This window comes from Kwoniella bestiolae, chromosome 2 (assembly GCF_000512585.2).
Source record: "Kwoniella bestiolae CBS 10118 chromosome 2, complete sequence".
Lineage (NCBI taxonomy): Eukaryota > Fungi > Basidiomycota > Tremellomycetes > Tremellales > Cryptococcaceae > Kwoniella > Kwoniella bestiolae.
This window is the reverse complement of record NC_089242.1, coordinates 3,794,776-3,813,133: the sequence shown is the minus strand read 5'-3', so window position 1 is coordinate 3,813,133 and position 18,358 is coordinate 3,794,776. Positions and strand designations below refer to the sequence as shown.

The window sequence follows — 18,358 nt, the reverse complement described above, 5'->3', positions numbered from 1 at the left end:
GCTGGCCATGTTGGCCACCTCATAAAGTCCAATATGAACCTGCCCTAAAAAGCTGCTAAGTTGAAGTAATCTCCATTTTGAAAGAAGCTACTGCAAGCGCAACACCTCGCTTACCCGTATCATGGAGTCTTCTGGAGCACACCACTGGCCACCTGGAAAAAGCTATGATCTCCTTCGTGGGATTGAATCGCTCGAAGATGTCTTCGAAGGCAGGATTCACGTGAGTCCAGGCGTGGAGACGCGCACTCGGTCGTAGTCATCCAAATTTCCCTTCCAAGGAGGGTTCATTCCTTTTATGAGAGGATCATGGCTTGTCAGTATCCCCAAATACATCTAGTGGAGAACAGGTATACACTCCAGGATGACATGCCAAATCCATTTGAGAGACTCAGTGTAACGTAACAAAGCACGTCTTGATTCGTCTTGATTAATATACAGCACCATGTCCTCAAACAAGTAAGCGACATTTTCAGCTCCCAAACTACCCGTAATGATAAATCAGTCTGATGCCCTAGTACAAAGATCTGAGGTGCTCACGGGACGATACTTATACACCAGATCGGTGAGTGACTACTCTGCAAGCTATTCCTTCTTCGCGATACCCGAATTGAGGTCATGACCAATAGGCGACCGAACTGCCCTTTCCCCAAGATGTGATCGGTGAGTTACAAAAATTGAACCGACAGTGAGCTATAATTGCTTGCTCACCAAATTACAAAGAGACATCATCACCCTGAGATGCACACAAGCGGATAGTACAGCCTTCGAGATGTATCTCAACCGCCACACTGGGGTACTGGAAGGGAGCGACACATACATTAATCGTCACTGGCTTGTAGATATCAGCGGCAGGTTTCCTTGGCGGTAGGTCTTGATGTTGTTCCAAGTCCAGAATCATGGAGCACGTCAACTGATTACAATTTTCAGTAACGATCCGCACCCCACGTTTTCCAAATTTGAATATCGCTCGGGAGATTTAGCGTGGAAGGAAGTGAAGGAGGGTGATGAGATCTCCAGGTCCATTATTGATGCCACAGGCCAGAGTATCAGATGCTTCAACTTCCAAGCCCAACAATATGCTGACCTAAAAGTCCGAAATTTCCATGCGAGAAGAGACGCTTTCCAGAGCGGTGCAGGTTCTGGAATATTAGGCACCGTTCTCATCGGCAGTGCAGTCTACGTGCTGTGCTCCGGGGGAGACTCGGGAGGAAACGACCCTAGTGATCTCTCGAGATGCACCTGTGTGCAGCCACCAGACCTATCCACATTGGGCTCTGACACCTTAGAGTGGACTGGGTCTCTTCAACCATCTTGCGAGTCCAGCCCAAATCAGGTGATGATAGAGGTACCTATGACCTCCTCGGATAAGGATGCGGAGTTCCATACCGATGGTCAGAACTACTTCCAATAGTCACGTCTTCGGCATCGGAGGGACCTTATATGAGTATACAGTACAGTTTGATGGATTCAGTGAGATGAATGAAGGTAGAATTCGCACAGTATGTCCAGTGGCAACAATCGTTCTCACTCGCACAACGGCTTGCACACGGGTTTTCGGCACTATGCACTATGCTCCTCCTTCCAAGGTCTAGGCCTGTTGTCGAGACTTGAGAGCCTTTCGATTGCTGGAAGAACTCATCATGATGGTGGAATAAGGGGCAGCCCAAGCAGACTTGACTAGAGTTCCATAACACGGTAGATGGAGTGTCTTATGTTCAATTCTACATACACCACAAAAACGATATAGGATACGACGTGTGGCCTTTTACAAAGATAGCCAGAAGGAACCGTACTCAGAGGGGGTGACTTCGCTTTGGCGGAACGCCCGGTCAAAACGGACGCGTGTCCTTCTCCGTGCTTCCAAGTGAGGTGTTGCATGGACCAATTGACCGTTATTCAGGCTGACGGCTTCCAGTATAAGAGCGCCCCACTGCGCCACCCACATTTTGTCCCTCATCAAGAGAAATTTTACCCAGTATAACATTCAGCACAATTTCAACCACACTCACCCAGCTCCACCATGACAAGCCCCGAATCCAAGGAAACAAAATCCAAGGAGACAATTCTCAATTCCATGAACGACCCGTAAGTGGTGATGTACCGAAGTGCAGATATGCTTACACTTCTTCAACGAACAGAGATATGTGGACCATCTACGTGCAAGCGGATGATGGCTCCAATTCTGCCTTTCATGTGAATAGAGAAACCGGTGGCGTTGAATCGAAAAGTGGGGCAGAAAATAAACATCGGCGGCCCGCAGATGATCTAAAATTCCCTTGGGAGTAGGTCTGGTCTCTCTTGTCTGTCCATGCCGATAGGACAGGTTTGAGAAGAAGGCTGACATGTAATAACAGAAAAAACCCCAATCCAGATTTCAAGCTCTCGATTGGTCGTGGCGGATCCGAAGTGATTGAACTGCGAGAGGGCTCAATCTTAACTCAAGATGATGTCGAGACCATTTGCAGCATGGTCAGAGGTAGCGCTCACACAGATGAACAATGCCAGGACGCATGGGCTCATAAGTTCAATCTGAGAGATTGGCACTTCCAAAGTGGCGCAGCTCTTGGATCAGCGGCCACTGGGACGCTACTCATGGGTGGCACGATGTTCTTGATTTGGGCTTTTCCGCTTAGTGCTTCCAGCACAGCCACCGCTGTTGCTGGGGTGGAAGTCCCTGGTAGGACCGCTGCTGACCTCACAGGTGGGCCATCGTTGTGTCTTACTTCTAGTCAGACCGAGAACGTTGGATCATGTTGGAACAATGAGATATGAGTTCCTATGACTAGATCTGAGGAGGGAGAGACTGAAGCTACGGAGAAATGAGAATATCACGGCAGTTTACCATGTATGCTGATTGAATCACCATGAAAGTACCGTACAGCTGCCCAAGAGAAACTGACTGATTTTGCTCTTGCTGATCTCTGTCAGTCCGCAAAATCACAAGCGCGCCAGTACAAAGACATCCTGAGTTGTTGTTTTCGAGCGATCAGGGGCCTGGTCTTACTCAGTTTCCTCTTCGCGTCCATTTCCAGCTGTAGACATGAGATTCGAGCTGCTTACGATACTACCTTGGTCCTCAGGAGGAGGACAGCCCAGCAATACGGGAAGGACGACATGTGCCAATTTTGTATCAATGAAATGTCCTTGCAGTCGCCTTCGACCAGTTCGGGAGTGAGATTGTTACGTGTTTGCACAATAGAACTTCCCTGCCTCTAAGGTTGAAACGAGAGCGATGTGGCGTGACGCAACTTGGTCAAATTGCACTGCATGACGCACAACAAGGGGTGTTCGAGATAAAAGGAGGGATGTGTTCTACGTGCATCGCAATTTGCAAAGAATGTGGTTCTTCGTGTGTATATATGCTGGAATGGACTGTTTTTATCTCTTGAGACCCTTCCGTGTCTCCTGCATTCATTATTCCATATCAAGCTTCCTCACTTCTGTTCTCTGGTATACTCATTTCAGCATGGCTACTTTGTGAGCGCTCTGACTGCTGCATGAATGATAAAAGCCCTTCAGCTGACCGAGCTATGGTGCACAGCGGCAACTCTTTCGCGGGTGGCAACAATCCCATCACACATGAAATCGTGGCAACACGTTCAGAGGAGGGCATCCAGTACTTTGCGACAGTGCAAGACAATCCCAGTAAGATCATCGAAGCAGGCTGGCGGGAGCTTCGGGAACCCGATCCAACCAGCATGTCCTTCGAGTGAGTGAGCAGAATCTGCTGTTACAATACCCGGTGTTGTCTTTTGGAAAGTTCCGCTTGTCAACGTATTGATCATGGATTTCCGCTTCTAGGGAGAGCTCTAACACGAACATCATCGTCAAGTCGAGCAATGGAGGGGTTACTCAACTGAAGGACCTCAGCGAGAAACAGATTGCTACTGTGGTTTCTTCCTTCGTGGGGAACGTTGTCAAAGAGTTGAATAGACCCGATAAGTCATGGCAGGAAAGTTCTTGTGTAGGACAACCTTGGAAAGGCAATAATCTTGGGAATCAAGGCGCAATCGCTACTGCTCTAGCCAAAAGCACTGTTGAAGCAATGTCGAAGGATGTTATTGAGAATGAGATCAAGCGATCAGGTACTGATACAGAAATCATAAAATACTTTGATTTTCTGGCTTCCATGGATGCTTTGGGGGATGCGGATGTCATCAAGCGAGGAGACGGCGATACGACAGTCGAATTTGGCAGACCTGCCTACATCGCAATGGGTTGACCGAGGAGCGGACCCACGGTGACCTGTGCCGCCATGGCCGTCAGCCGATGTGGCGTGATATTTCCCTTCTTGTTGAAATTCACATTCGCAACTACAGTAGTGATAGTGAGAACGATGTAATATAGTCGTCAAATGCGATCGACTGCCTAGAAAGCGAGAAGTCCGCATCGTAACGCGAGCCAAGTTGAAAATTCTGATATACTCCAACATGATTGCTCTACCTTCTGTGTACCTTTCCCTCTGTTGAGCTAGACATCAGGAGTACATCTGGGACAGATCTAACGACAGCATTTCACACTATTTCGCAAAGCACTTGAGGACACCGTGGCTTGAGGATCCAGAAAGGGGGCTTCTTATGTGTTGGCAGTGGAGACGGCAACCATCTGCTGAGATAAGCTCAATTGTATCACTGAAGGGATTTTACATGCATGAGAAACGTATGCTCAGATGTTTGTCATCTCCTTTCTGCCTTGAGAAGAATCTTCTCCTTTTAACAGAGCTGAAAAGACGTCATAAGTAATACCGTCGGTCTCACCGCCTCATCCTTGCCCAAGCCCGCTCGCACTTGATGCACAGATATATATCCAACGAGAATAAGCATTGCTGAGTAGTTCCTCATGTACTATCCACCTAAACGCCACTCGATCCAATATACCTGAACATGTCATCATCGCAAATACCGTCCCAAGGAGGAAGTACCGCTTCAGAGAATCCAGGTGAGGTGAAAATCGCCACCGGAATCAGCCAAGTATTCGCCACTCACCCATTGGGAGCTCGGCCTTTCTTATCCCGAGCCAAGTTGATGTACCCGATCAGTAGGACCGGACAGTCCTGGGATAGCAAGACCGCGGCTTCTGATGCCGACTGTGGGTTAACGCAAGAACAACTTGAGCGAGAGGTCGCAGAAGACTCAAGGTCGAGTAGTATCAGGTTGGGAGGTACGATTATTCCTGCTGGAATCGTTGCGGGCGTTACCAACTATTTCAAATAGAAGATACATCTGCGGGGTGACATGGTACCTAGTGTGAGATTGGCGAATGCAGTTCCCAATATATTGTGCATAGTCATCTTTCAACGAATACATAGTAATAGCAGTCTCGCTCTTGCTTGGTACTCTCGCTGCTCACCAAGATTTAGCAGATTAACAGATCCGGAACGATATTTATAGTTAATTCCTCCGGCCAATCTTACAAAATCATCACTCTTCTCCCATCTTTATTTTCCCCTTCTTCGCTCTTATTCAATCAGCCTCATAGCACTCACTCCCATCTTGGAACGACTCTGATCAAGTATACCACGTCAAGATGAGCGAAACGAAAAGTATCAACGTCCGAGCTATGCTCTTCGATATGGACGGAACGTTGCTTGGTGGGTCACTTTCCCGATACCGCAATAACAGAGCTTATATATGTATCTTTGTATCAGATTCGACTCCTGCTGTGAATGCTACGTGGGAGTATTTTGCGAGGGAATACAACCTAGACCTGCATGAGGTGTTACGGAGTAAGTACGACATACCTCATTCAGTTAGTATCGTCGTGTCGGGGCTAAGTTATTTGTTTCCCTTAGCGTCGCACGGTGTACGAACGATAGATAATATGAAGAATTGGTGTGGGATTACTGACCCGGTGGAACTTAGAGTGAGCGACGATACCTGCGTATAAGTGATGTTACTGTGAGGTACATGACTAACCCACTTCACGGGCTGTGTTAGGACGCAGTAGAATTGTTCGAAGGGATGATAGTGAAAGAGGCTCAGGAGTTACAGGCGGCAGGTAAAGATGGACTGATAGCGCTGCCTAATGTTTTGGAGCTTTTGAACCATGTGAGTGGGGGTCTGGTTCGTACTATTCACCTATCATGTCGTTGGTAATTCATTCAATCCGGAGTGTACTTCATATACGCTCGATCATTTCTTTCTTGTATTCTGTCCAACCTGTATCTCTCTTTCACTCGTCACCTTCCCATCGCTGACCACTCTTGCTCGCTCCGTCTCCAGCTAAACACATCCCCGACCCCAGTCTGGGCAATAGTAACCTCAGCAACAACCACATATGCCTCCGCCGCCCTCCCCACTGCCGGTATCCCCAAGACACCCAAGTTGATAACTGCAGATGATGTTAGTATGGTAAACCGCATCCTGAGCCTTATCTGACGGGGCAAAGGCTTTGGATGTGGATATAAAGGATTGTGAGTTTGAGAGTTCTATCACTTTATTTCGAGTTAAGCTATGGAGAATGTGGTGGGTAATTGTATTTGGAAAGTTGGATATCGAGAATACACGGGGGATCCTATCTCTACCAATTCATTCGCTATATCTGGATATCTAAACTTTGCATCTGTCATCATGCGTTATATGCTACCCTGCCCTCACTATGGAGACTATGCTCACCAACCAAGCTGACACATATCATACCAGGCATCGTAGTTGAAGATGCACCCTCGGGAGTCAGATCGGGCGTATCCTCCCGAGCGATACCGCAATAACAGAGCTTATATATGTATCTTTGTATCAGATTCGACTCCTGCTGTGAATGCTACGTGGGAGTATTTTGCGAGGGAATACAACCTAGACCTGCATGAGGTGTTACGGAGTAAGTACGACATACCTCATTCAGTTAGTATCGTCGTGTCGGGGCTAAGTTATTTGTTTCCCTTAGCGTCGCACGGTGTACGAACGATAGATAATATGAAGAATTGGTGTGGGATTACTGACCCGGTGGAACTTAGAGTGAGCGACGATACCTGCGTATAAGTGATGTTACTGTGAGGTACATGACTAACCCACTTCACGGGCTGTGTTAGGACGCAGTAGAATTGTTCGAAGGGATGATAGTGAAAGAGGCTCAGGAGTTACAGGCGGCAGGTAAAGATGGACTGATAGCGCTGCCTAATGTTTTGGAGCTTTTGAACCATGTGAGTGGGGGTCTGGTTCGTACTATTCACCTATCATGTCGTTGGTAATTCATTCAATCCGGAGTGTACTTCATATACGCTCGATCATTTCTTTCTTGTATTCTGTCCAACCTGTATCTCTCTTTCACTCGTCACCTTCCCATCGCTGACCACTCTTGCTCGCTCCGTCTCCAGCTAAACACATCCCCGACCCCAGTCTGGGCAATAGTAACCTCAGCAACAACCACATATGCCTCCGCCGCCCTCCCCACTGCCGGTATCCCCAAGACACCCAAGTTGATAACTGCAGATGATGTTAGTATGGGTAAACCGCATCCTGAGCCTTATCTGACGGGGGCAAAGGCTTTGGATGTGGATATAAAGGATTGTGAGTTTGAGAGTTCTATCACTTTATTTCGAGTTAAGCTATGGAGAATGTGGTGGGTAATTGTATTTGGAAAGTTGGATATCGAGAATACACGGGGGATCCTATCTCTACCAATTCATTCGCTATATCTGGATATCTAAACTTTGCATCTGTCATCATGCGTTATATGCTACCCTGCCCTCACTATGGAGACTATGCTCACCAACCAAGCTGACACATATCATACCAGGCATCGTAGTTGAAGATGCACCCTCGGGAGTCAGATCGGGCGTATCCTCCGGAGCGAAAGTATTAGCAACGTGTACGTCGCATACAAGACAGCAGTTGGAGGGACTGGGAGCCGATTGGATAGTAACGGATTTGTCAAAGTGGGTTTTGGGCTTTTTCTCTTGCTCTTGCTCTTGCTCTTGCTCTTGCTCTTGCTCTTGCTCTTGACATAAGATCGCAAGATACCTCAATCAATTGGAGTGGATGGTTTAGCTGATATGAAATATTTGCAGAGTATCGTTCGAAGTTGTTGATGGTAGGATTAACGTCACGATTGATGAGAGTCCGTAAGATCCGGCGTCGTCGGGAGAAATGATATATCATAGGTGAACCCATATATAACACGTTTGCTCGGATCTGAATAGAGGATAATATCATAATGCATAGTAAATCTACATAATGTGTATAGATAGATGGGTATCGCTACATATTGAACTGAACCGCATATACATTGATGGATTGAGTACCGCACTGCCGGGATTCGTGTTTGGACTGACTAGATAATTTGAATGTGATGCATCGATAGATCCTTGTTCCTGCTGATAGGACAAGTCAGTGATATATCCCCCATTCTCATCACACGTGTCAACTCACCTGCTCCTAAACCTAGCTCTAGCTCATACTTCCTAGAACCTTGAACGCAAGAGCTTTCAATATCTACAACCCATTCCCGATCAGCTTTCGACTCATGAATATTTTCATCAGAAGTTGACAGCTCACCTCTGCTTTCTGCCCTGCACCTAATTCTCTGAACACCTCGCCCACCGCTCTTCCTTTGGCATCTCTAACTGCTCCTAGTCTATTTCCGGCAAATCCTACGAGAAAATACGAATCAGCTATTTCCTCTACCGAGCCTGTAAACTTTCAGCTGAACATGAACATCCACTTACCTCCAGCAACTGCCCCAGGCACGTTGGCCACGATATATCCTAATGCTGCTCCTGACGCACCGCCGACCCAGGACCACCATGGTCTTACGTGTGCTACCTCAGGTGCGAGCCTGTGTCAAGTCCACTATCAGCTATGAATCGCCTTCACTACTAATAAAGTCGAGGCGAGAAACGCCCGATGCCACAGAGAACAGTCGGTATGGGAAAGTAGGAAATGTGCATAAAGAAGAACCAGACTCACATCTCCTCAAACACATCGCCAAACACCCCATGAGCGTCCGGTCTCCCCCTTCCCTGCGGTGCCGCCCCACCAGCACTGGCCTTCTCACTTGGTCCTGCCCCCGGAGCAGAAGTCGATCCAGTAGCGTTCTGGAAGAACTGCGCAAAGTTTTCGAAGAAGTTGCCAGACGCTTGCTCCTGCTCGAACTCTGAGGAGGTATCGTCCGTAAATGCGGAGGAGGGGCGGGAGTTGAAAAGCGCGTCGTACTCTGCTCGACGGGAGGGGTCGGAGAGGACGTAGTATGCGTCGGAAACGATTTGCTAGGTTATGAGGTGGGCTGTCAGTATGGTTGAGGAGTATAACTCGATCGCAGAAAAGGAAGAGAGAGAGGAATATGTAAGGAATTGATTGTGGTGATAGATAATTCGATGTATTAAGGAAGTGAATACACGGAAGATCGTCTTTCTCCTTTTGTGTTACACTCCAATCTTTGTGACTCGCAGTGGGGTTTTTAAGATGAAGATGACTTACGAATCTTTCGGTGGCCCTCCTCCTCTCTTGCGGGGTGGCATTCCCAGGTAACCTATCTGGGTGTGTCTTGAGCGATTCTCGCTTGTACGCCTGACGGATCTCGTCGCTATGGTTGAGTGAAAGTATCAGTGAGCAGATCATGCTTAGTTCGAGGCGGGAAGGCACATACGCTGTTGCTTTAGGGTTGACATTCTTCGTTACATGGGATGTCAGTTATGGTCAGTTGGGTTAGGTGGAGAACTCACGAGGATGGTGTAGTACTGTTTCAGCAAGTGATATTAGCAGGTATCCTCGATAAACTCTGATGGGAAGCGTATGACCCACCTGCGGTAGTGAGGATGCCATTGTGATGATACGTTCCTGATAGATGATCCAAGTATGAGCAATGAACAAAAGATGTGTGAGATGAAGAGATGAAGATGTAGGATGGATGTCATGTTGGAGGATGTTTTTGAGTTGTGTCTGTGTGACGTAATGAAGTGTAGTGAGTGGCAAAAATAACTCATCCACGGAGACTGAAACGATGTCCGAAGTATATCTCATCTTGGTCGAGAGAGATGTTGAAAGTTGAAAGAGACTCTCACTCTATCGATATCATATTACTTTGACTTGAGATAGCATCATATCAGATAACTGTCACGACGACAGTATTACCACACAATGTCACAAGAACAGGACATGTCCCTCACACCCATCTCCCCACCTACCACCTCCATCCAACTCTCATTCGATACCTCAAAAGGAGGAGCATGGGACGATCGAGAGTTGATCAGAGCGAGTGAAGCGGCCATGAACGAGTTTCACGTGGGTTGGGTCTCTTGCCTCTTCTGCTCACCCACGTAATGGAGTGTCAGACTATTGACATAGAGCTGGTCAGCTTACCTCTTTCGGGGTCATAGGTACATCACCCTGGACCAGGCTCATGGTTGGATAAAGCTACTGCAGCGCTGGCGAAGGGACAGAAATTGCCCGGAGCAGAGGATTACGGTACAGCGTGGGCATCCATTCCACTCTCAGGCCTCATAACATTGATCCATATGCTCACATACAGTGGTGAACACATCTAAATGTACTCGGCTGATCTTTGTCCATCGTATAGCTGGTACTCCGCCTCTCTACCCGATCCAACCGAAGTAGAAGCAGAAGCATCAACATCAACCTCAACTTCAACTCCAGCATACCCCAATCCCCAACAAAATATCAATGGTAATTCCCAACCAAACAAAAGACGACGACTCAAAACCTCTCAAAACAAGTACGATACCTCCCTACCCAACCCATACCTACCCTCAACCTCAAACTCGACTTCTACCTCCCAACCCCAGAGGAGGGGCTCACCAAGCTACAACCCCGGCTCACCCCCCTCCCGACCTATCCCCCAACTCGACGAGCAAGAATCCGATAGTGAAGAAGAAGAGGAAGAGGAATACGACGAAGATGCCGAATGGGATTTACCCCCTTCCATGTCCAACTATCAAGACCTAAATCAACAGCAGTACAATAATGGTGCTGGGGGGAACGATCAGCTCTTCCCCTCGTTAGGGGTATATCCACCTGGAGGGGTGGGCAAAGAAGAGGCATTGGGGTACGCTATGACTGCTCAGTATTGGGCGGGGTATTGGATGGGCGTGGCTCAGTCGGGGGCGATTCCTGCTCAGAAGCAGCAGGTCAATGGGGATGGGAATGATGTAGGGCATAGTCAGGATGGTAGGCCGAGTGAGATTCGGAGGGGTAAGAGGAGGGCGACGAGACAGGTTGAATTTGATCTAGACGAAGACGATGAGGAAGATGGTCTGGTTGAGCCGAGTGTGGATCAGGCTTTGGTTAATGGTCAACCCAGTAATCTGAAAATCACAAAGAAACGGTTCGATACCACGATCAATGGGCTGAGGAGGTGATATCTGGCATATTGATGTAGATGGCTTATACTATCATACCTGTTTACGTTTACTTGCTTCGATGCACGCTATGGGTGACGATGATAGCACCATTTTTTTTTCTTTTTACATTACTAAACTAACACAATAGCTCGCTATCCACTCTCAGAGCTCACAGTGTCACAATCTGATCATTCCGTCGTCACTTCTATCAGACCTGCAGTGCATGGTCAATCACCTGCACCCACCTTACCAACCAATCTAATGCATGTTCTATCTAAATCAACCAAACACCCTCCCCAAACTATTCTTCACAACCCCACCAACCAACTGCCCTCCAATCCCCCCAAAACCGAATCCCAGTATATTCCCAGAACTTGCAATCCCACTTGCCCACCTTTGCTGCGCATCTCTATCTGCGTAGCTACCATACCAAGAAAAGTCAGCTTACGAGGTCGGGTGTGTGTCAAAGCTGACTTACGTGAATCCTAGGAGGTTTGATAGGTTGAATACTAGTGCTAGTAGTACTATAGGCAGGAACCTGGTACGCGGGTATGGATGATCAGTTGAATTCGCATTTTCTATACTTAGGCAAGGCGACAACTCACGAGACGTTGAATTTCAGTAGGGACACTATGAGGAGGGCGAGCCATCCTAGTGGATAGGCGTAGAGTGCGATCTGTATATAAATACATGAGCTTATCCAGATGACCACCTAATAGCAGCGGCAGCTTACCCAGAACATCCTGTTGAAGAGTATTTTGTCAGCTTCAATTGCTCCTGCATGGCAAAGCAGGCGAAAAGCTCACTTTGCATCAATCGCATTAGCAGGTCTCGAAGGCTATAAAACGTATGTCAGTTGTTTCTCCTGAAGAAATATTCGAAAGAAACTTAATAGCTCACATCTCTCGACTCGAAAACCCACGAACTCTCGCCTTCTTCGTCTACTTCGTTCCAATATCGTAGTCCTACAAGGGTACGGCCTGCTACGTTCTGGGATTAAATGCATCACGTCAACATTAATCAGTCTGACAAGAGCGTTTGGAGGAAGGAGGATAGGCGGGGATAAATTCATAGTCGGGAAAGAGCGAGGAAGATAGATTAGGAGATTGACAGTGAGGTTGTGACGAAAGAATCAAAAAGGGAGGAGAGGGTGAAATCGGCGAAGAGGAAAGTCCAAAGGGAGAGGAAGAGGCGACCCACTCTCGTATTCCAGAAATCCAGTGAAAGCAGTACAACAACCACCACGATCTACCATCATATTGTTAGTTACCTAAACAAGGGGTGTTACGTGAAAACCGCAACTAACGCTCAAAACGTAGTTATCGGTGACTAAGCCAATCATATACATCAGCTTCGTCTCTACAGTGTAGCTCGAGAAGGAAAACAAGCTGACTCACATAGTCCACACAACACGTAAACAGCGATAGCAGCGCTCCTAAAGAAGTACAAGAAAAGCAACGATAAAGGATGAGAAGATTGTTTGAGGATCCCTCGCTATGTCACACAGGAGACATAAGCTTATATGCCTGGAGGAAAGGTCAGAATGCGCAAGCTTACTATACCACCCTCCTCGGCATTCCCTATCCCCATCATCCCCCCAGACCCCTGAGGAGTAGTACCCGGAACCAACACGACAGGTTCGGCGGATCTGGACGACGCCCCGATCTTACCTTGAGGTAGGGATGGTGGTTCCTCGTCTGGCTCGATGGTTCCTGAGAGTAGTGGGGCGGAGGATGACATTGCGTATCACTTTTGCTGTCGAATAAGAGAGAAGAGAAGAGAGAGGAGCAAGAGGAATGTAAAGTGAGGTGAAGAGGTGTTAACGCGTTGAGCAAGGGGGTGTTGATGACGAGCACGAGTATTGGTTCACGGAGAGTGAGGGTATCTCCGCTGTTGACAAGCTGAGAGATGCATTTATGAGGAGGCAAGATGATCATGAATCGCTTCAGAAGGTCATTGTTACATGTAGACATTCATACATTCATATATATAGACCCGACGAATGAGTAGGAGCACAATCATCATGAGCCCCCACCCCACGCAAGAAGCTCCTTTACCCATAACCAACACCCTCTTCCCACCCCCTCCGGCATATTGGCAATCCTTCACAGACCACAATATCGAGCGGTACGAGGCTCTATCAGGGAGCTCGTTCAACGAACCTGGACCGTCGAGTAAAGCCACAAACGGGGATATACAGGTAGATCTGAGTGAAGAAGAGAAGAGGGAGCTGGAAGAGTTGAAAGTGAGGTTAGACAAGCCAAAAGCACAATGGGTAGAAGAAGATGGACGATGGATGTGTTTTGGGAATTTATTTAGTGTATGTTCTACTCCCTCTTGTCGTCCTCTCATACGCACCACTCATCATTGAGTAACGATCGTATAGACCAAACCCACCATCCCATCAATCAAAGATATAGGTCTTCCGCCCCTCTTCCAAACCACTTCGGAACCTAATGAAGCGCTCCCGAACCTCCTCTCGTCGTTTCTCCATACCGTGTTATTACTTCTGGACGTACTAATGAACTCGGCGAGGACGCCGGACGAGATGATGCATGCTGGATGGGCTCATGAGGGGGATCAGGTGGGTTGATCTGTCATACTATCGAGAGGAAGGAAGGGATATCTCTGCTTCACTGCGGTGATCATAGAGAGGTGCGAGAAGCTGGATACATTGGAGATAGCAGACGGGTAAGACGAGCACAGAGCGGGATGAGAGGGGTCCATACCTCATAAAATATATCCTACGAGCTTACGCTTACCCTACACCCTAGTACATCCAACACCTCAGTAACCTCAGCGCAAGCATGATGATCCACTCCAACTCGCTCCGGAAGATGCAGAGCGAAGCCACGCTGATACTCATGATGGAAAGGGAGATAGAGGAGAGGAAGAAGCAGACTGAGATGATGAGGAGGTGAGTCAGCTGTTCGCATCTTGAATTTTGAACGTTCGAGTAAGAGTCAGCTGATGGTGAATGAGGGGATAGGAAATGTAAAGAGATTTCGATGAATATTAGGAGATTGAAAGCAGCGAGGGTATAGTCATTGGAGGAAGTGAGTATGTTGTATATTAGAAATGTATCTAATGATAGTATGTATATTTATCACGACACTATATCTGTTTCATTGATCGAGGATATGATGTGAATTTCACTATCTACAAATGATATTGATACTATACGATACTATAGCGAAATGATAACATGAATTTACAACGACACGATGATATAGGACAGTCCATTATACGTACAACGCCACTCCTCTCTTCCTTGTCCACTATCGACTGCACACTATGATCAGTCCAAATCAAATTCCTCTTCGCCATCATCCGACGATGAGGTATTATAATTGATGACTTTGGTGACTCGACCGGATCTTCTCTGTACAGGTATCAGCGCAGGCCTGAGTAGTTTACCACAAATGAATGCAGTACTCACTACATAAGGTTTGACCTCTTCCTCTAATTCACCTAAGACCACCTCTCGCCCCATAGTAAATCTCTCACTCATAGACTTGGGTGTAGGCGGCACACCCACATATCCTACCTCTCCATCAGATCGATCATCCCCCTTCTCAATACCATCTACACCCCCAGAATTGATCCTTCTTTCCAAATCGCCCAACCTCCTCTCCAACATCCTATCCCCATTCTCCAACCCAACCAATCGCCTAATGATCAGATCCAACGCCCCCACCAAATGATACACCAACTTCACCAACACACTCAACCTAGTCAGAGACTCCGCTACCCTCCTAGCGAGAATCACAATCAGATCGTACAGCTCGTTGAGACCCTTCGATTGAGGATCAGTACCGTATTTATCGTTTCTCCATGCGTACGGGTTGATGGGTTTGAGGAGGTCTTCGTATACATAGGGCGATTCTAGCTCGTCAGAGAGATGGAGGTGGAGGAGTTGGTCGATGGTGGTTTTGAGGGAGAGGTAGGTTCGGTGGGTTATGTCTTGCAGTTGGGTGGTGGGTAAGTTGTCAGAGGAAGAGGGGTTAGTAGGACTTGATGGAGGAGGGGTTGGCATCCTGCTGAGGATGGGTGTTATCGGGGTGAGTAGTACGATTAGTATGGATGGTAGGAAGTGAGTGGATGGTCGGGTGAGTGATGTCTGTGTTGATCAGAAGGATCATACATGTCAGTCAAATTGTCATTGGAACACAGAGGAGAAGGAAAGACGTAAGACGACGAGGTTAAAGGTGAGACAATCAGCAGAAGTGGGGTAAAAAAAGCCCGTTCCCGTATAGCGGGATCCACACACACTCACAGTATCAACGTGGTATCAGCTCTTGACGACTGAAGTACCAGTATGTATGCATATATCTTGAGTTGATGTTGAAGGAAAGAGATAAAAGAGATGAATGCATGAATACGATGAGATTATAAAGGCAGACGCGCGTCAGTGGACCGCCGGTGTTATGCGGGATTAGTGCTATGTGGTTAGTGGCAAAACATCTCTCGACCTTATTTTAACCAATTATCGACTCTTCATCGACCAATGTGCATGATGAACTGTACGGAACGATTGAGACTATATAAGAAAGAGAAACTGAGATCCCAGTGATCAGATCGAGGGAACCGTTTACTTCTTCTTGGCACCGGCCTTTTCAGCGGCTTAAGGAAAGAAAAAGGACAAGTCAGTTGAAATTCCTTCTTGCGGGTCTTGATGGCGATGAAGGATGAAGTGGTGGTGATGAGGGGTGTGAAGATGATGGGGAATAGCTTGTACTTACCCTTAGTGACCTTACCACTTTTGGAGAGAAAAGGACGAACGTCAGTATGATAAAACTAAGCAGATGAAGGTTTTACTCACCCTTTACCGTCGGTTTTCTATGGTAAGAGAAAAATTGAAAAGTCAGCGACGATGTCTGGGAGAAGATGATGAAAAGAACACTGAATTTACCTCTACAGACTTGATAACTCCGACAGCAACGGTTTGTCTCATGTCTCGGACAGCGAATCGACCGAGAGGGGGGTACTCAGTGTAAGACTCGACACAAATGGGCTTTTGGGAAACGAGCTATAATTTGTTTGAGTCAGCACGATGATGAGCAGGCAGATGGAAAGGTCAAGCTCACTTTCACGATGGCGGCATCACCGGACTTGACGAACTTAGGGTTGGCCTCCATGACCTTACCAGTTCGTCGGTCAATCTTCTCGATAAGCTCGGAGAATTTACAGGCGATGTGGGCTGAACGATACAATGTCAGCTTGGGGGCGATCTAGTGGCAGATAAGCTGAGACTCACCAGTGTGACAATCCAAGACAGGAGTGTAACCAGCACCGATTTGACCAGGGTGGTTAAGAACAATGACTTGGGCGTTGAAGGAAGCAGCCTCCTTGGGGGGGTCTTGCTTGGTGTCACTAAGATTTAAAAAATCAAAATTTATTGAATCAGCGTGGTTAGCAACAGCAAGGGAGACGAAAACGATACCAACCCGCACACGTTTCCTCGCCTAATGTCCTTGATGCTGTTAGAAAGAAGAGAATATCAAGTTAGTATTAGTCCGAATGAGAATGGAAGGGAGTTGTTGGGGGGGAGAAAATCTCAAATTTGTGATGTGTGTTTCGACTAAGAGGAAATAGATACTTTCGAAACGTTCTTGACGTTGAAACCGACGTTGTCTCCTACATGAGGAAGAGATATTAGCAAGAGTCAACGGGTTTTAAAGATTGGAAGAGGAAAAAAGTAAAAAGCAGTTTGTATTGTTTTTCTTTTTGAAGATTCGACTCACCTGGAAGACCCTCAGGGATTTGCTCGTGGTGCACTAAAAATAGTTGTCAGCGATGGGCAAGATATTAAAGAGAAATTATGCCGCACTTTCTACACTCTTGACTTCGGTAGTAACGTTAGAAGGAGCGAAGGTAACGACCATACCAGCCTTGATGACACCGGTCTCGACTCGACCGACGGGCACCGTACCGATACCACCGATCTTGTAGACATCTTGGAGAGGAAGTCGGAGGGGCTTGTCGGTGGGTCGGGTAGGGGGCTCGATGGCGTCGATGGCGTCGAGGAGGGTCTTACCCTTGACTTGACCGGCCTTGGTTTCCTTAACCCATCCCTTGTACCAGGACATGCTGTTGAAAGGTTGAGTATCAGTAAAGGTTCGAAAATTTGAAAAGTGCCACACTCGATGATCGACGCGTGGCAGATGTAAAAATTTCACTCACTTGGTGGACTCCTCCAACATGTTGTCACCGTGCCATCCGGAGATGGGGACGAAGGCAACAGCCTTGGGGTTGTAACCGACCTTCTTGATGAAACCGGAAGCTTCCTTGACGATTTCGTTGAATCGGTCTTCGGAGTATTTACAGGTGTCCATCTTGTTACAGGCAACAATGAGTTGTCTGACACCGAGAGTGAAGGCGAGAAGAGCGTGCTCTCGGGTTTGACCTTCCTTGGAGATACCAGCTTCGAATTCACCGACACCGGTGGCGATGATAAGAATGGCACAATCGGCTTGGGAGGTACCGGTAATCATGTTCTTGATGAAATCTCTGTGACCAGGAGCATCGATAACGGTGACTTGGTACTTAGGGGTCTCGAATTTCCAAAGAGCGATATCGATGGTGATACCTCTCTCTCGCTCGGCCTTAAGTTTGTCCAAAACCCAAGCGTACTTGAAGGAGGCTGAGGGATGGGGTCAGCGATGAAAGACTGGTTGAGACGAAAGGCTATACTCACATTTACCCAACTCAGCAGCTTCCTTTTCGAACTTCTCGATGGTTCGCTTGTCGATACCACCACACTTGTAGATCAAGTGACCAGTGGTGGTGGATTTACCGGAATCTACGTGTCCGATAACGACGACGTTGACGTGTAACTTGTCTTTACCCATTTTGGATTTTTTTTCTGCAAAAGAGAGATAACGTTAGAAAAGGAGGCAAATCGTGTAAAGGTCATGGACAAAGGAGTCTAAGATTAAGAGGTTTCCTTCTCGCCACTCTGCATCGCCTGGGCTCTAGGAGCACGCAGCTAGATAGAGAGCAGTAGACAGGAGACAAGAGTAGGATGGGAGAAGGGATAGAAGCTAACAAGCAATCATGCCTCCG

General features: G+C 47.4%; 11 protein-coding genes across 11 annotated transcripts; 7 read left to right on the top strand and 4 right to left on the bottom strand.

Moving 5' to 3' along the window:
* Positions 1–490: 490 nt before the first annotated feature.
* On the top strand, positions 491–1,411 carry I302_104578 (uncharacterized protein; the record flags this gene model as incomplete). Its single annotated transcript, XM_019189933.1, has 3 exons — positions 491–562; positions 627–685; positions 928–1,411. 3 exons carry the CDS (start codon positions 491–493, stop codon positions 1,409–1,411), a joined length of 615 nt encoding a protein of 204 aa, XP_019049495.1.
* A 609-nt stretch (positions 1,412–2,020) lies between these two features.
* I302_104577 (uncharacterized protein) lies at positions 2,021–2,772 on the top strand (the record flags this gene model as incomplete). Its single annotated transcript, XM_019189932.1, has 3 exons — positions 2,021–2,085; positions 2,139–2,282; positions 2,355–2,772. 3 exons carry the CDS (start codon positions 2,021–2,023, stop codon positions 2,770–2,772), a joined length of 627 nt encoding a protein of 208 aa, XP_019049494.1.
* A 694-nt stretch (positions 2,773–3,466) lies between these two features.
* Positions 3,467–4,222, top strand: I302_104576 (uncharacterized protein; the record flags this gene model as incomplete). The annotated part of the gene is made up of 3 exons (XM_019189931.1): positions 3,467–3,477; positions 3,542–3,709; positions 3,802–4,222. The coding sequence occupies 3 exons, from the start codon at positions 3,467–3,469 to the stop codon at positions 4,220–4,222; spliced, it is 600 nt and encodes a 199-aa protein (XP_019049493.1).
* Positions 4,223–4,883: 661 nt separating this feature from the next.
* I302_104575 (uncharacterized protein) lies at positions 4,884–5,213 on the top strand (the record flags this gene model as incomplete). Its single annotated transcript, XM_019189930.1, has 1 exon — positions 4,884–5,213. One exon carries the CDS (start codon positions 4,884–4,886, stop codon positions 5,211–5,213), a length of 330 nt encoding a protein of 109 aa, XP_019049492.1.
* A 313-nt stretch (positions 5,214–5,526) lies between these two features.
* Positions 5,527–8,063, top strand: I302_104574 (uncharacterized protein; the record flags this gene model as incomplete). The annotated part of the gene is made up of 12 exons (XM_065869908.1): positions 5,527–5,590; positions 5,648–5,725; positions 5,792–5,862; positions 5,937–6,047; positions 6,222–6,341; positions 6,388–6,412; positions 6,739–6,816; positions 6,883–6,953; positions 7,028–7,138; positions 7,313–7,505; positions 7,735–7,873; positions 8,006–8,063. The coding sequence occupies 12 exons, from the start codon at positions 5,527–5,529 to the stop codon at positions 8,061–8,063; spliced, it is 1,119 nt and encodes a 372-aa protein (XP_065725980.1).
* Positions 8,064–8,384: 321 nt separating this feature from the next.
* I302_104573 (uncharacterized protein) lies at positions 8,385–9,758 on the bottom strand (the record flags this gene model as incomplete). Its single annotated transcript, XM_019189928.2, has 8 exons — positions 8,385–8,429; positions 8,493–8,587; positions 8,663–8,772; positions 8,904–9,202; positions 9,414–9,519; positions 9,583–9,605; positions 9,659–9,673; positions 9,738–9,758. 8 exons carry the CDS (start codon positions 9,756–9,758, stop codon positions 8,385–8,387), a joined length of 714 nt encoding a protein of 237 aa, XP_019049490.2.
* A 315-nt stretch (positions 9,759–10,073) lies between these two features.
* Positions 10,074–11,311, top strand: I302_104572 (uncharacterized protein; the record flags this gene model as incomplete). Its single annotated transcript, XM_019189927.1, has 3 exons — positions 10,074–10,217; positions 10,313–10,407; positions 10,513–11,311. The coding sequence occupies 3 exons, from the start codon at positions 10,074–10,076 to the stop codon at positions 11,309–11,311; spliced, it is 1,038 nt and encodes a 345-aa protein (XP_019049489.1).
* A 261-nt stretch (positions 11,312–11,572) lies between these two features.
* On the bottom strand, positions 11,573–13,033 carry I302_104571 (uncharacterized protein; the record flags this gene model as incomplete). The annotated part of the gene is made up of 10 exons (XM_019189926.1): positions 11,573–11,714; positions 11,772–11,831; positions 11,899–11,969; positions 12,027–12,036; positions 12,100–12,131; positions 12,194–12,283; positions 12,494–12,541; positions 12,600–12,622; positions 12,691–12,787; positions 12,851–13,033. The coding sequence occupies 10 exons, from the start codon at positions 13,031–13,033 to the stop codon at positions 11,573–11,575; spliced, it is 756 nt and encodes a 251-aa protein (XP_019049488.1).
* A 283-nt stretch (positions 13,034–13,316) lies between these two features.
* I302_104570 (uncharacterized protein) lies at positions 13,317–14,337 on the top strand (the record flags this gene model as incomplete). The annotated part of the gene is made up of 4 exons (XM_019189925.1): positions 13,317–13,613; positions 13,680–13,877; positions 14,068–14,210; positions 14,283–14,337. 4 exons carry the CDS (start codon positions 13,317–13,319, stop codon positions 14,335–14,337), a joined length of 693 nt encoding a protein of 230 aa, XP_019049487.1.
* Positions 14,338–14,591: 254 nt separating this feature from the next.
* I302_104569 (uncharacterized protein) lies at positions 14,592–15,329 on the bottom strand (the record flags this gene model as incomplete). The annotated part of the gene is made up of 2 exons (XM_019189924.1): positions 14,592–14,675; positions 14,733–15,329. 2 exons carry the CDS (start codon positions 15,327–15,329, stop codon positions 14,592–14,594), a joined length of 681 nt encoding a protein of 226 aa, XP_019049486.1.
* A 555-nt stretch (positions 15,330–15,884) lies between these two features.
* I302_104568 (elongation factor 1-alpha) lies at positions 15,885–18,144 on the bottom strand (the record flags this gene model as incomplete). Its single annotated transcript, XM_065869907.1, has 12 exons — positions 15,885–15,916; positions 16,036–16,052; positions 16,116–16,132; positions 16,206–16,322; positions 16,381–16,493; positions 16,551–16,666; positions 16,741–16,773; positions 16,876–16,930; positions 17,038–17,070; positions 17,124–17,383; positions 17,477–17,936; positions 17,991–18,144. The coding sequence occupies 12 exons, from the start codon at positions 18,142–18,144 to the stop codon at positions 15,885–15,887; spliced, it is 1,407 nt and encodes a 468-aa protein (XP_065725979.1).
* Positions 18,145–18,358: the final 214 nt, after the last annotated feature.